Below are 14,188 nucleotides of genomic sequence, written 5' to 3' on the forward strand. Positions count from 1 at the left end.
GTTATCTCTATGGGAGAGCAGTTTTTCTGGCAGTGAAAATTGACATTACTATCTTTTTCGAGCACTAGCTCACTTATGCTTCGGTGAATTTTCCCCAGATTTTAGTATGTTATAGCTGAGACTTTGGGCTATCGTTAATGTGCCCTTCATTTTTTCATATGACGTCGGCATCACGTCGAAAAACTTGGTTGAAAATGGCACGTAGTTTCGATGCAGCGTCATTTTGCTTAATACACAGGGCCTATGGAGCATGAAATAGGTCATTGCATAGCGCATCCGACTCGTAATCCTAAGGTCCCTGGTTCGAAGCTCACTCCTGCCAATATTTTTTTTTTATATTTTTTAAACACTTTTTTCTTCTTTTTCTTTAGTTCGTCTGAATCTCCTTTCCTAGCTTCATCTTTCTCTGATTTTTTTATGCTTCTCCTTTAAATTTCTATAAAATAATATAATTTTTTCTTTATTTTTCTTTCTTTCTACTACTTTCTGTGCAATAGATGAACAACAACAATGACTATCAGCCCCATACTTAGCACATGTTTAGTTCATGTCACGTACATTATTTCATAAAATAACAACTACTTGATCGGACACCATCTTGGGTATGTAAATTAGGGTCAAAGGTCATAAATGTTTCATCCAGTATCTTGGCGAATACATATCCTATCTTTCCAATATTTTGCACGCGCAAAGACCATGTTACAAGGATCAGTTCACAAAATAACCACTTTTTGTTCAGATGTCATCTTGTCTGTGTAAATTGGGGTCAAAGGTCATATGTACCTTTTTCTCTATATGACGTGTTATCTCTATGGAAGGGAATTTTTCTAGATGCGAAAATTGACATGATTGTCTTTATCGAGCACTAGCTCACTTACCCTTCTGTGAATTCCTCCCAGATTTTAATATGTTGTAGCTGAGACTTTGCGCTATTGCTAGTGTGCCTTTTGTTCTTCATACGAAGACGAAATCATGTCAAAAAACGTGGTTGAAATAAGCTTATCTTTGATGTATTGAATTTTACAAAATAACCACTTATTGCTCAGATGCCATCTTGTCTGTGCAAAGTGGGGTCAAAGGTCATATGTACTTCTTTCTGTATCTTCGTAATGACGTGTTATCTCTATGGGAGGGAATTTTTCTAGATGTGAAAATTGACATGATTGTCTTTATTGAGCACTAGCTCACTGACCCTTCGGTGAGTTTCTCCTAGATTTTAATATGTTGTAGCTGAGACTTTGCGCTATCGTTATGTGCCCTTCGTTTACTCATACGACATCGAAATCACGTCATAACACTTTGCTAAAATTAAAGCTTAGCTTCGATGTATTTTTTTCATATTTCTTTCTTTTTGCAACTTTCTTTGCAATAACTCAAGAAAGACATTCCCTATTACCCCCATATTTTGCACATGTTTAGTTCATGTCACATACATTATTTCAAAAAAATAACAGCTACTTTATCGGACACCATCTTGGTTATGTAAATTAGGGTCAAAGATAAAAAATGTTTCATCCTGTATCTTGGTGAATACATGTCCTATCTTTTTCCACATTTTGCACACGCAAAGACCATGTTACAAGAATCATTTCACAAAATAACCACTTTTTGCTCAGATGTCATCTTGGGTGTGCAAAGTGGGGTCAAAGGTCATATTGTATACTGTACTTCATTCTGTATCTTCGTTACTGTATACGAAATTCGGTACCAAAGATGGCAGGTCTGACTCCCTTTTCTAAATGAGAATCCAAACATCACACAGCCAATGTCCCCTCAACACCGATAAAACATGTATGGTCATGCCTATTTGGATCAGGACTCACATCATTGATTTCCAAACAGATCGGATCACCTAATTTGTCAGTGTTGACAAATTCTAAGTCTAGTTATTGTTATTATTATTATCATTATTATTATTATTATTATTATTATCATTATTATTATTATTATTATCATTATTATTATCATTATTATTGTCATTATTATCATTATTATTATTATTATTATTATTATTACTAAAGTGGTAGGTTATTTGGCAAAATCAATAATTTCTAACCATCCTATACTGCTTTGAAAAAAAAAAAACCGCTGCTTTAAGTTAGTATAAATTGCGTGTTTGTTGCTTTCTTTTGATCATTTTTTGTTTTTCACTATTAAACGCAGCTTTTATCCGAAGCATGCTTTAATTTTCTTAATTTTTTGTGTCCGTTTTGTTTATTTGTTGTGTGTGTGTTAGTTCTGCTATACACAGAATTTTCGCCAGTATTTTTTCTTTGCCCGCCATAGACATGGATGGATCATCTTTTTAATGATATTTTGCAAAAAAAAAATCTTCAACCAACAGAACAGAGTTCATTGAAATGCATCCATCATACAATTTCGCAACACTTCTGATGTATATTTCTAACTCTCAGTTTCCCTGCATAATAATATCAGATCAACATAAACGCATGAGAGGAAAGAAATATCTCCGGTTAGGCGCCAAGAAACATAGGAGCAAGTTTTTGTTTGTTTGCATATATATATATATATATATATATATATATATAGATATATATATATATATATATATATATGTGTGCTTTGATTTGTTTTGTTTTTGCAGAGGCACGGACATGACTGCTCCAACGTCTAAGATGATTTCGGTCATCGAAAAGTGGCAATCTTTCCTCTTTGTTATCATCATTTTCTTCTATATATTAATTTCATCATTTCTGTTTTTTAGATAGTCTCTGTAGGACAAACAAATTAATGAGAGGCGTAGTAATAGGTCATAATGCTCCTAAATCTCCGAGAGGTCGAATTGGTGATAGCATGTGCAGGTGAGACCGACACCGTCCTGGCACCTTTGCACGGCTGTCCTGTAACATTTTGCAGTGTAAATAGGCCGCACTAGATAATTATTATTTTTTGACTCGCACAGGAATGGAGGCCCTCTGAGGCCCATATCCTCAAAATGCCACAGTCACTCTGTGAGAATAAATTTTCCTCTGGTAGCTATAGACTTAATCCATCTGTCTCGATTGGTCACTTGCACGTCGAAGTCACGACAATGCCGAGTCATTTCTGCCTTTCCTTTTTTTGAACGGGGGGGGGGGGGCAATTATATCCTTTATATACTAGTGGATATAATCACGCCAAAGCCTTATTGTTAGTTGTTTGATCTTACTTTATCATAGTCTCTTGTACTTGGATTCTTGGAATGAAATGAGATCAAAAGAGTTAACCACGAACAAGAGAAAATTAGGGCAATACACTAGCTTTCATTGATTAAATTAAATACCAAAAACACAATATCACACACACTGACATGCACACACACAAAAAAAAAACCGAGAAGAAAAACAAAGTCAAAAGGCAATCAACTGACTAAAAAGAAGACCAAAGTTTCATATACAGTTCCATTCAAATTTGGAAACATGTTCCTCGCAGTGATCTTTTACCGTATTCTGAAACTAAGAACAAATTCGTAAAAAAAAAACAACAAACAAACCTAGCTCTTATGTTACAGTCAGTGAATGAAGTTAATGAAAAATGCACATTTATCATCCTGTAATTGCATCTCTATATTATATTATTTATTATCTATCAGGCGTAAAGTATGTCCATTCTTTTATCTTTAAGAAACAATTATTCTTAAAGTTGAAATTTATAGAGAATCTAGAAATATGACAAGTTTGATATCTACGGAAAGCTAAGAAGCTAGTTAACAAAACTGGATATCTTTTAGACGATGTAACTATACCCCCCAAACTGTTTTTGAGATTGAAAAAACACCCAATTTCCATGACCACGTAGCTCCGTTCGCTACAAGAAATATCGGATTTGAGTGACGTCACCAAATGTGTATGAGCTGATTTGCCGTACGGCTATATGAGACCCGTTCTGGCAAAACCCGAAACTTCTCGGCAAATGTGATTTCGGGCTACAGCCCGAAAAAAGGTAAACAAATGACCTCAGGGACCAAATTGACATTTTGGTATCACGTTGTAGGGGAAATTTTCTAGTTTCTGCTTGATATCAACATTTCGAAATACAACCTACAAAATGTGGAATTTTGAGGAGAAAAGTGGGATGTCAATCTCAAAAGTTGGCCAAAATCTTACGTCCAAAGACCAAATCGCCTTCGCTTACGGCGAAAATGACTGTTCTTTTGGCGATCGTGTCTATATTCTGCGTTGAACCCTGACACATTTGGTACCTACAGAAAGCTCTACCTCTGCTTATTCCAAATATGGTCATGGCATGATGTCATGCTACTCACTTTCATTCATAAATTCGTCGGAAACATGCGTAAGCTTATGCAAATCGTCTCCCAGACGCGTAAACAGCCTTGTTACCAAGACACGTGATCAAAATACGTGTTCACAATTGGTCAACTGCGCCGAGGACCTCCTTGTTTTCAAGCAACCTACGTGTTATACTATGGGGATCGCTGCAGCAGCGGTGCATGCTTGCATGCAACACGTGCATCGTGACTGCTGCTCAGCACGGAAATGTTGCAGTTTCCCGCTTTGTTAGACTGTTTTTTTTTTTAGCAAGTTGAGGTAGAAATTAGAATATAAACCAACACACAAGAGAAAAAGAAGGTCACATTTATCTAACAAACCTTCATCATGTAATTTCGAAGAAGAATCAAGCTGAAATCACGGCATCAAGGAATACCTCTTCACTGCCGATTCTGCTGGTACTGTTGTGGTAACACCTGATCACGGCGATCGCGAATCTTGAGCTGATTACGGTAGGTTTTGTGCTTTTCAAACGTCGTATTTCCGTGAATTTATGGGTGTAAAAATTATTTCCAATCAATTACAGCTCTTTGACTTAGTTATCACCCTTCATGAGTATGCAAGATTATCTCAGCTATACGCAATTCCCCCACAATGATCGATTTGTTGTGTCAATGATAACAGCAAATTGTGGCTGTACGAAGGAACAGCTGATCACGGCGATCGTGAATCTTGAGCTGACGATAAGTTTTGTGCTTCTAAAACTTTGTTTTCCGTAAATTTATGGGTGTAAAAAATGATTCCAATGAACACAAACAAACAAACAATTTCACGACGTCAATAGATAGTTTTGGCGGACAATTTATTCTAGATTGACAACAAATTACACACCAATTTCCTTAAAAGTGCACACAGTTTGCCTATAGATACGTAAATCCCACTGGGTTACATACACATTTGGTTACGTCACAGATTTGGAACTTTTCGTAGCCGCATCAATCTTTTTCCAGTGCTCAAATTTGGTAAAAATAAAAATTCTTATATTCAAAGCAGAGACAACTTTATTGCATGATTTATGTCAGAAATTAATCAAAACAACATTAAATGATGGAAAGCAGTCAATTTATATGTTATTATTTCCTATAAATTTGAACTTGAAGAGAGAAGTACATTGTGCAACCACTGATCCTTAAATGCCTGTATAATAGAGATCAGTGAACGCAACTCGACAAAGAAGTTTTTGCTTCTGAACTACAGAGGGCTCACCGTGCTCTTACAGCGCAAGGTGTGCAGCTCCCTAGTCATTTCAAGCCTGAGTCAAATCGTGAGTCAGGGTCATGTAGAATTTGTCATCGTGTGCTTTCACCGAAGCACTACTTCTATTGAACGTTAAACGCGTATCACCAATAATTGGGGTGTAAAGGAATGCAAACCACTCTCCATCCCGTCCAACACAGGGAAGGGGAAAGGAACATTTTTTTTTCCACTTAAAAAAAAAACAACAACCAAAAAACACACGAACGGAAAGTATGTAATGGACTAGACCATATTGTGCAATCCATTGCAATTTGTGGATGTTTAACGAAGCATTTCATTCACCTGCTCCCTCCCATTTTTGTTTCATAGGCAGGAATTTACTACGTTGTTGCTAGGTAGGGCAAACCTTTAGCAACCTTTGTGGATGTTAGGGCAACTTTTGTGAACAAAACATGCATTAAAGGGGATGGCTAGTATCTGATCAGTGGGAATCAGTGGGAATGCTGGGGGATGATTGTTCCAATCCTTGTGGTATTCATTTAAGAGTACATTATTCGTGTGAAAATTATTTGCTTCAGAATGGTCTCATATTCAAGTAATGTGCAGTTTAATGTTTCCAAGTTTAATAGCATGCCTGTACAGTGACGGGGCGATCGTTAAAGGGCCGTTAACGATCGCCCCGTCACTGTACAGACGTGCTAACCTGGAAACATTGAACTGCACATTACTTGAATATGAGACCATTCTGCAGGAAGCAAATAATTTTCACACAACATAATGTACTCTTAAATGAATCCCACAAGGATTGGAACAATCATCTCCCAGCATTCCCACTGATTCCCACTGATCAGTTACTATAGCCATCCCCTTTAAATCTGAATGCATTGCAAAACGGGTCAATATATCCACATGTTTTCATTGTGCAGGGACATCAGTCACAATTATTATTTTACTTTACCATGTGAATTGGAGGAAGTGATGACGTCCGATTTTGCCTCCTTCTGGCCTGTTACATAAGCCTTCACTATAAACTTCCTTTTTGATATGAAATCAATGAGAGTATTAACCCGTCGAGGACAAATTGGTTCTACTGCATTTCCCGTAGACACCTACCCGGGTATAATCGGGACTCGTCTAAAGCGGATTAAAGTGGCATTCCTTGCTTTCATTATAAAGCCCTTTCTCCTAACCTTCGAAAGCTGATATTTATTCATTTAAAACATATGAGATAAGATAATACTTTGATAATTAAACTTGCGTATTTTGGGGGGTCGGATTTCTGTCTTACCTTAAGGTTATAGGACATTATCAAAGAAAAGCGCAATCTGAGAAATTGTAGCAAGGGGCCCTCCTCAGCTATTGCCCCCCCCCCCCCCCGACTCATTGTTGCTGATACGAGTAAAATTTCATAATGTCCCTCCTCTGTAGCAAACTCAATATTACAGACTTATTGTCTCGAAACTTGGGAATAGGGGTCAACTTGTTGGCCAACGAACTAAGTAGGCCTACATAGTTCTGTGACTCAGCTTTATCAGGTCCCGAAGAGATTGCCTGATATCACAAACTTTTTTTTTGGAGATGGGGGGGGGGGGGAGGGGATGTCTGTCTGATCCTAGGTATGGGAAATCCAGTAAGATGCAGAAAACATTGTAATTTTAGTGGTTATATTTCAATTATCACCGTAAATCGATTGAGCGTAATGATAGTTTATTGGCTGTGATTTAATATTAAAAAGTCCATACAGTAACAGTGCACTACATTTAAGTGTTGCGCATACAATACCACGAGAAAATCATTAACAATACAAAAGAAAAAACATGCCTCAGTCATTATCTTATGCATATTTGAGATTTGTTCATTATCATGATACTAATATCATCATGCCAAGTTTGAAAGGTTTTGATGTGTAGTGTCGTTGACTAGAGTTAGCTATTTATAAACATTTTCTTTTTCAATCAGAGTTGGAGAGGTAAGATATTGTTTACCTAAATGATAACAATATTTACCTCCACCTCTTACGTGCCATGAACATGAAGTCATCATCACTACAGACTAGCGAGAACAATAGTTTATTGAAAAACATATCAATGTCAGACGATCTCTCAAAAGATTGGCTATGCACGATTTGCGCACGACATGGCTCAACTCACGCATGGGGAGAGTAAGCGACACATTAAGACATATTCTCGTCACTGTCAACACGCTTTCTGTATCACACAGTACTCCTAAGCAGTGTTATTGATATCCGAAATCAGGATTAGACCTGTTTGACAAGCCTTCGAACTTATACCTTGTTATACATGTAGTAAACAGTTTGCTTTACTGGGAGGCAATACTTAACCGTCGTGACAAATCGTTGTGCGTTGCTGACGTCGCCATGAAGTTGCTAGTCTGTTTCCTAGTCGGGCTGTGCCTGGGCAACTTGTTGTACGTGCCCATGCCAGCCGATATGACGTCACACTTTGAGTTTTATTGGAAGACTGTTGGTTTTCACTGCGCAACGTATGTGGTAAGTGCAAACCATCATAATTGCAATTATGACATTGCGGGTGTGAATGGCGAACAACGGAGAGGGAGTGCTGATTGTCATAATAGTGCTTTAAGTTTCGTTTTTGTTACTCTTCAGGCATGCATGCAAGCAACGAGTATTGTCAGAGTCGAAGGTCAGCTGATATTAAGAGCATATTTTTTTCTATCTCTGATCCGTTGTCTGCAAAGGACGTGATATCGATTGCAAGATATCAACCCTGAAAATGGAGTTTTCACGAGTAGCTCCTTGGTATTCGGATGTCTGACCACTATACAATGACTGATAATGACGAAAATTAATGATCGCTTAGTATTTATTTGATGACTGAGGTATGAATTGAGTTCGGATGAATTGAGCAGTAGTCTATGAAAGAAGTAAATACGTACGCGACTCGCAGGTGAAAGGCTAGCAATGTGTGTATTATAGCACCCTGGGACTACAAAGGAAACGATTGAATAGATGTGTACATAAGAGCAAGGTAGAACAACTTAATAGAAACGGGAGATGCACGTAATCAATCGTACAGATAATACGGCACTTTGAGCAATGTTGAGTAAAGTGCATGGCTCATTTGGGGTTTCTACAAAAATGCTATCACTCAGTGCAACTTAAAACAGTATCTGGTAAATTATATTTACACGTACATAAATTATAATGACAACTGTTAAAGTCGTTTCTGACGGCGGAAACCCACTCGCAGAGACTTCCTGCAATCCTTTGGAAAAGATTATTCGTCGTTGTCCCAAGTTGCCCAGTAATCACCAAGTTCAAAGGTCAATTATTCTATCTGCTTCATCCTATCAAAGTGCAAGATAATAATCTGCAATCGAACAGTAATCAGCACAATCATTCATTGACAAAGACTCACAAACTAACCCTGCACCAGTGAGTCATTGACAGGAAGGCCCTATGCACTGTGTAGAAATTAGGTTTGTCGTGGCTGTGGGTATCATAGTGAAAATTATCTATTGTGTAACTGCAATAATCTGTCTCCTCGCTTTCAGCTGTTTATCTGTCTATAATGTAAAAGAATGTTGTTACACTTCCAACATATGAGAAAAATAACTATTGTTCTTCCATGCTTGCATTTTCTTGTGTCATTCGCCTCTTCATTTTCTTTTTCTTAATTCTTCTTCTTCTTCGTCTCCTTTAGATGTATTTGAAGTCCATCTTTCTGGGTGGGTCCAAGATCGACTTTTCAGTCCTCCAGTTTGGATTGAATGCACTTACGACTGCGTGGAAGTTGAACGAGGGTCAGTCCCCGGGGTCAAAGGTTACACTTGAGGACACGACCATTGCTGGGGTGAGGGTGCTCTTCTACCAGCAAAAGGAGGGACAGTCTGCAAATAGGCCGGCCTTCATATTTCTCCACGGAGGAGGGCTCACCATCGGTAGCGTGGGTAAGAATATTGACATGATAATATGACTTAACTTTTTTTTAATAGTTTGATCACCTTCAACCCTCTTTCAAAACATTATTGTTATTATTCATAGTACAATGTGTATTCCTCTGATTAACTTTCTTAAACGGGTAGCATTTCGTTTCCTCAATAATATCTTCTAAATGCATAAATTTCCTTTATGTTATACAGTGAGCACGAGGGGACAGCCTATCCCTAAGCATCACTTATCTTGATCAGATCATCGTGTTTTTACTTTAATTTTTATTTTTTCCACTTCACCCAATTTTTTAATGTCACAGTACATAAAAAAGTCGCATGATCCGATTTTACATGAGGACTCAAAATAGGTGATTGGGTAAACCTGTACAGTCAATCTTTAACTTTTAGGCTTTCTTAGACTGATATAGGTATTCTCTGTCTGGAAGGCCCCTTTTCATTGAAGAAACCCTTTACAAACTGTCCTCTCTAAACTTTAATAACTTTTGTAAGGTTGATGCAGAGTGTGCAAAATTTCAGCCTAATCTGATTATTCCTTCATTGTGCATGGTTGCTGTGGAGTTTTATGTCCCTTTTTTTGTCCCATTCATTATATAGAGGACAGCATGGTAATGTTAAACAATTGAGCAGACCCCGGGGTACTTAGCCTCGTTTCTCAGTAAACACTTTTAAACAATGTGTTCTTTCTGCCCATCATTCAGTTGGGTTAGGAAAGTCCATTTGTATTGAGTTACATGTATACTTATGTTGTTGTTTTTTTAAGCTCAGGGTCTACTCTTTGAGAATCTGTCCTATGTCTGGCTACGTTTTGGTGTTTGTTTGTTTGTTTGTTTGTTGTTGTTTTTTTGGTTATGTTACCAATATAATGCAGTCATACTGATATGCACGTACGTTGTGGTTAACTTTTTTGTAGTTTCGTGTAAAAAATAACCCCATTGCATATACATGTATATAATATATACAGATACAATGTAATATTTTACACATGTAGCTACGTCAAGTGTGAACTTGGTTCTAGCTGACGATCTCACACACACACACACACACACACACACTCACAGACAAATAATACCGAAAATTAAGACAACATATAATTGACACGAATAAAATGTTGTTTTACTATGATTTCTTTTTTTCACATTGCACACCATTTCATTGACGTGGCTCTTGCACGCGCTAGACATTGAGAAATGGTTGTATGGTGACAGGAGATGATGGCTATGATTTCTTTTTTCCGTTTGAAAATAAATACAGATATTTATGAACTTGCAACACGAGAGACAGCTGAGTCCCTAAATGATGCAGTTCTACTGTCAGTCGAGTGAGTATCTTTTATTTTTCCATTTGATAACGATTGTAATAAAAAAAAAATCAAGTTGACAAAGGTCAACAAAATCATCAAATCAGAGCTGGTTTCTTTGTTTTCAAGTTTGGGCTGAGATCTGGAGCAGAAACAGTACATCAAGACTTGAAATGATGAGTTATTTGATGTAATCGTCACAGTGTCTGTCATAGACAAGAAAGGCAAAACAACTCATCATCCCGGCAAATCGCGTCAGCCAGTTAAGTTTCTTGGTAGACTCTTCAAAGGAAACTGGTAGAGCAAATATGATTGCAAATCAATGAAAAAAATCAAATGACTTTAGTGACTCAATTTAACATCCGATGCTAGGTGCTTAGATCTTAAAATGCAATGTTTTAATGCAAAAGTTGGTCGTGCACCACATTAACAATAATCAACAGTCAGGCAGTGCCGCCTTCTTTGAAGTCGCGAAGATTGATAAAAAGAGGAACACCAATAATTCAGTCGGTTCATATGTCGCAACGAAAATGCAGTGAACTATAAAGATCAATGCAAATTGGAATAGGAAAAGCGCATGGAGTGATATTATTGGCAAATCTGTTATACCCCACGACCGTTTTCCTACAAACATCGCCTATTATCTTATGTTATTTGTAGATATTCTTGCTGTCAACGATATTGCAAGATGCTCTCTAATTATAAGATTTGTTTTACTGTATTCAAGGTCTTTAAAAGTACGTGCCTCACCGTCATGTTCAAAAATTACGCTTACGATTAGGCTTCACGTACTCTACTATCCTCCCCTCCATCTAGCACTTGCTAGATCTAGCGTAACCATCTAGCGTATGTAGTTGCGGTATTACCACCAGAAAATGAAAATCATCAAAGTGATTTGATATTGGTTCGGTATTTTGTGATATAACAGTTCAAATGTGCTTCGGGTGACTTTCTATAGGATTGTTTAAATTATTGTCTCATTTGATAGTCTCTACTTTTTTTCTTTAAACGCAGTTATCGTCTCGCGCCCGAGCATCCGTTCCCAGCGGCTTACGACGACGGAGTGGCCGTTACGAAATGGGTACTATCCCACCCCGAGGACTTTGGCGTAGATCCAGCCCGAGTCGCAGTCGGGGGAGACAGTGCCGGTGGCTACCTCGCAGCAGCCGTATCTCAGGCCATTTATGATGACCCAGTCCTCCCCAACATCAAGCTACAAATTCTTCTGTTTCCATGGCTGCAGCATTTCGATTTTCATACACCATCTTACCAAAAGAATCGCCACTTTTTCGGCACCAAAACTTGGATACCCAATTACATCACGGGTTACACTTTCAGCGCCTACTACAATGGAGTCCTCAACGATACGCTGGTCCCGAAGATGATGGCGAACAATCACACATCTGCCTCTTTCAAGAACTCGCCCATGTATAGGAGGACCTTCGATCACGCCCTGATCCCTGAGGAATTTCGGGACCAAGCTTATTACACGCCATCTCCCAGGAACGATTTCGGAGACGATGCCTTATGGAGTGAACTAAACTCAACACTCACGGATACGCGTTTCTCTCCAATTCTTCGGGCTAATATGACCGGCCTACCAGCAGCCTACGTCGCCACGTGCGGCTACGATCCCCTGCGGGATGATGGGATCTTCTTTTACAGGCGACTCCAGGCGGACAAGGTGCCGGCAGAGTGGGTAAACTACGAAGACGCTTTCCACGGGGTTGACTGGTTTGGTCCCATGCCTTCGCCGACCGGTAGACGCCTCAGAGAAGGATTCATTCACTACCTAAACACGCACTTATGAGGGAGAATTGAAAGATACCATTCATTCATTCATTCATTCATTCATTCATTCATTCATTCATTCATTTTATTCATTCATTCATTCATTCGTTGTATGTCATTCGTGAGGTTAAAAAAAACAACAAAATAACAAGCATCCACATACACGCAATATGTACAGATTATGTCAATGTGAAATGTTATGATATATTGAGTAAATTATGAAATATTCTTTTTTATCACGTTGAGCTATAATTATGCATTGATAAATGTACATTATACTCACTTCACGCGATGTACGAAGTTTCGTGAAAGTTCGAATGTGATAAAACACCCCAAAGAAATTGATACGTAAGTTCATATCGTTTTTAGAGTGAAGTTCGAAGGACGAATTATTTATTGCCACTATCACTCCCGAAGTGGTTGAATACTAGTTATAAAACGGCACAAGAACAGCAGATAAATATTGGAATGAAACAAAGAGGTAAAGGACGGCGGTAGACTTGAGAATGCCTAAAGTACAATTTTAGCCAGAGAGACTTATTCTAAAGGACTATTTTACAAGTGCAAATGCAAGCATCAGAAATGTGTGAAGTTAATAAGGGTATCGCCGCAATAAACAACAATTTCATGACTTCCTGCACTGTGTATGTATATAGTAAGATATATATTATATTTCATTTCATTTATTGTAAAAAGTAGTAATGGTGTATATGCAACATCAATCCATGACAATGTAAAGTAACACACACACACACACACACACACATATATATATATATATATATATATATATATATATATATATATATATATATATATATATAATTATGACCGTGCATCACAAAACGAACAAAAAGTCGCACCCCTTGATTTTATGTGGGGACTCAAAAAAGGTGAAATGGGTCCACGAAGTCGATCTTGAGTTTTTCATATTTTCTGAAAGAGCTATCCTTCTTCTACATCATTCTTAAGTTTGGGATCATAACATGAATGAGAAAGTGTGTTTGCAGCAGTTTTTCTGCAACCCATTTTAGGGGGAGAATAGAATGATTAGGTAAATCTTAGAGTTCCCTTTTCATTTCTTGAAATCCTTTACACACTCTTCACTTTCAAGTCAAATAACTTTTGAAAGGATAACTCCGCTGCCTTGAACGTTAGCATGAATCATGGACAGAATGTGGTGATAGACCATGCTCAATTTAAATCTGGTAATCCCTTCATTGTTGTTTCTCCGGTGGGTTACTTCCTGTTTTTTTTTCCCCCTTCATTGCACAGCTTGCACGGCTTGGTTAAGATTAAGCGCTTGAATAGACCCTGCACTTGAGAGTATCATGTGCACGTTGTTTGAGTGTGCATATACGCGCGCGCGCGCGCGTGTGTGTGTGTGTGTGTGTAATAAATTCTTTTTTAGACATACCCCACATGTTCTGTTTTTCTCTAGTTTCCAACACACATTATATTCATTCTAAACATGAGTATGCCATACTCCATTCACTGTACCCTGTAAATCTAGTATAAAGAACATTCAGTAGACAGGTGATTTGTATTAAATTAAGTTGTTAGGCCTAGTGATGATTGATCTGTATGCCAAGAACGTAATTTGTAGTAGACCAAATGGTACAAGAAACAAAAAATTATTTCCTTTTATCATATACAAATGATGTATATGTAATCTAAGCAG

The 14,188-nt window shown here is 37.8% G+C and overlaps 1 protein-coding gene across 1 annotated transcript; it reads left to right on the plus strand.

The window, feature by feature from the left end:
* Window positions 1–2,776: 2,776 nt before the first annotated feature.
* LOC139715383 (arylacetamide deacetylase-like) lies at window positions 2,777–12,526 on the plus strand. The gene is made up of 5 exons (XM_071626957.1): window positions 2,777–2,822; window positions 7,793–7,995; window positions 9,170–9,416; window positions 10,671–10,737; window positions 11,731–12,526. Exons 1-5 carry the CDS (start codon window positions 2,777–2,779, stop codon window positions 12,524–12,526), a joined length of 1,359 nt encoding a protein of 452 aa, XP_071483058.1.
* The last annotated feature ends 1,662 nt before the right edge of the window (window positions 12,527–14,188 follow it).

Source organism: Diadema antillarum, unplaced genomic scaffold (genome assembly GCF_040938485.1).
Source record: "Diadema antillarum isolate AM-2024a unplaced genomic scaffold, OU_Dant_1.0 scf00000048, whole genome shotgun sequence".
In the NCBI taxonomy this organism is placed as follows: Eukaryota; Metazoa; Echinodermata; class Echinoidea; order Diadematoida; family Diadematidae; genus Diadema; species Diadema antillarum.

What these genes read in the sequence shown, in the direction of transcription:
- LOC139715383 (XM_071626957.1), top strand. Translation starts at nt 2,777, where the DNA reads ATGCTCCTAAATCTCCGAGAGGTCGAATTGGTGATAGCATGTGCAG. An exon ending in TTCACTGCGCAACGTATGTG is followed by an intron (nt 7,996 to 9,169) that starts GTAAGTGCAAAC and finishes CGTCTCCTTTAG; the next exon opens with ATGTATTTGAAGTCCATCTT. An exon ending in GCTCACCATCGGTAGCGTGG is followed by an intron (nt 9,417 to 10,670) that starts GTAAGAATATTG and finishes AAATAAATACAG; the next exon opens with ATATTTATGAACTTGCAACA.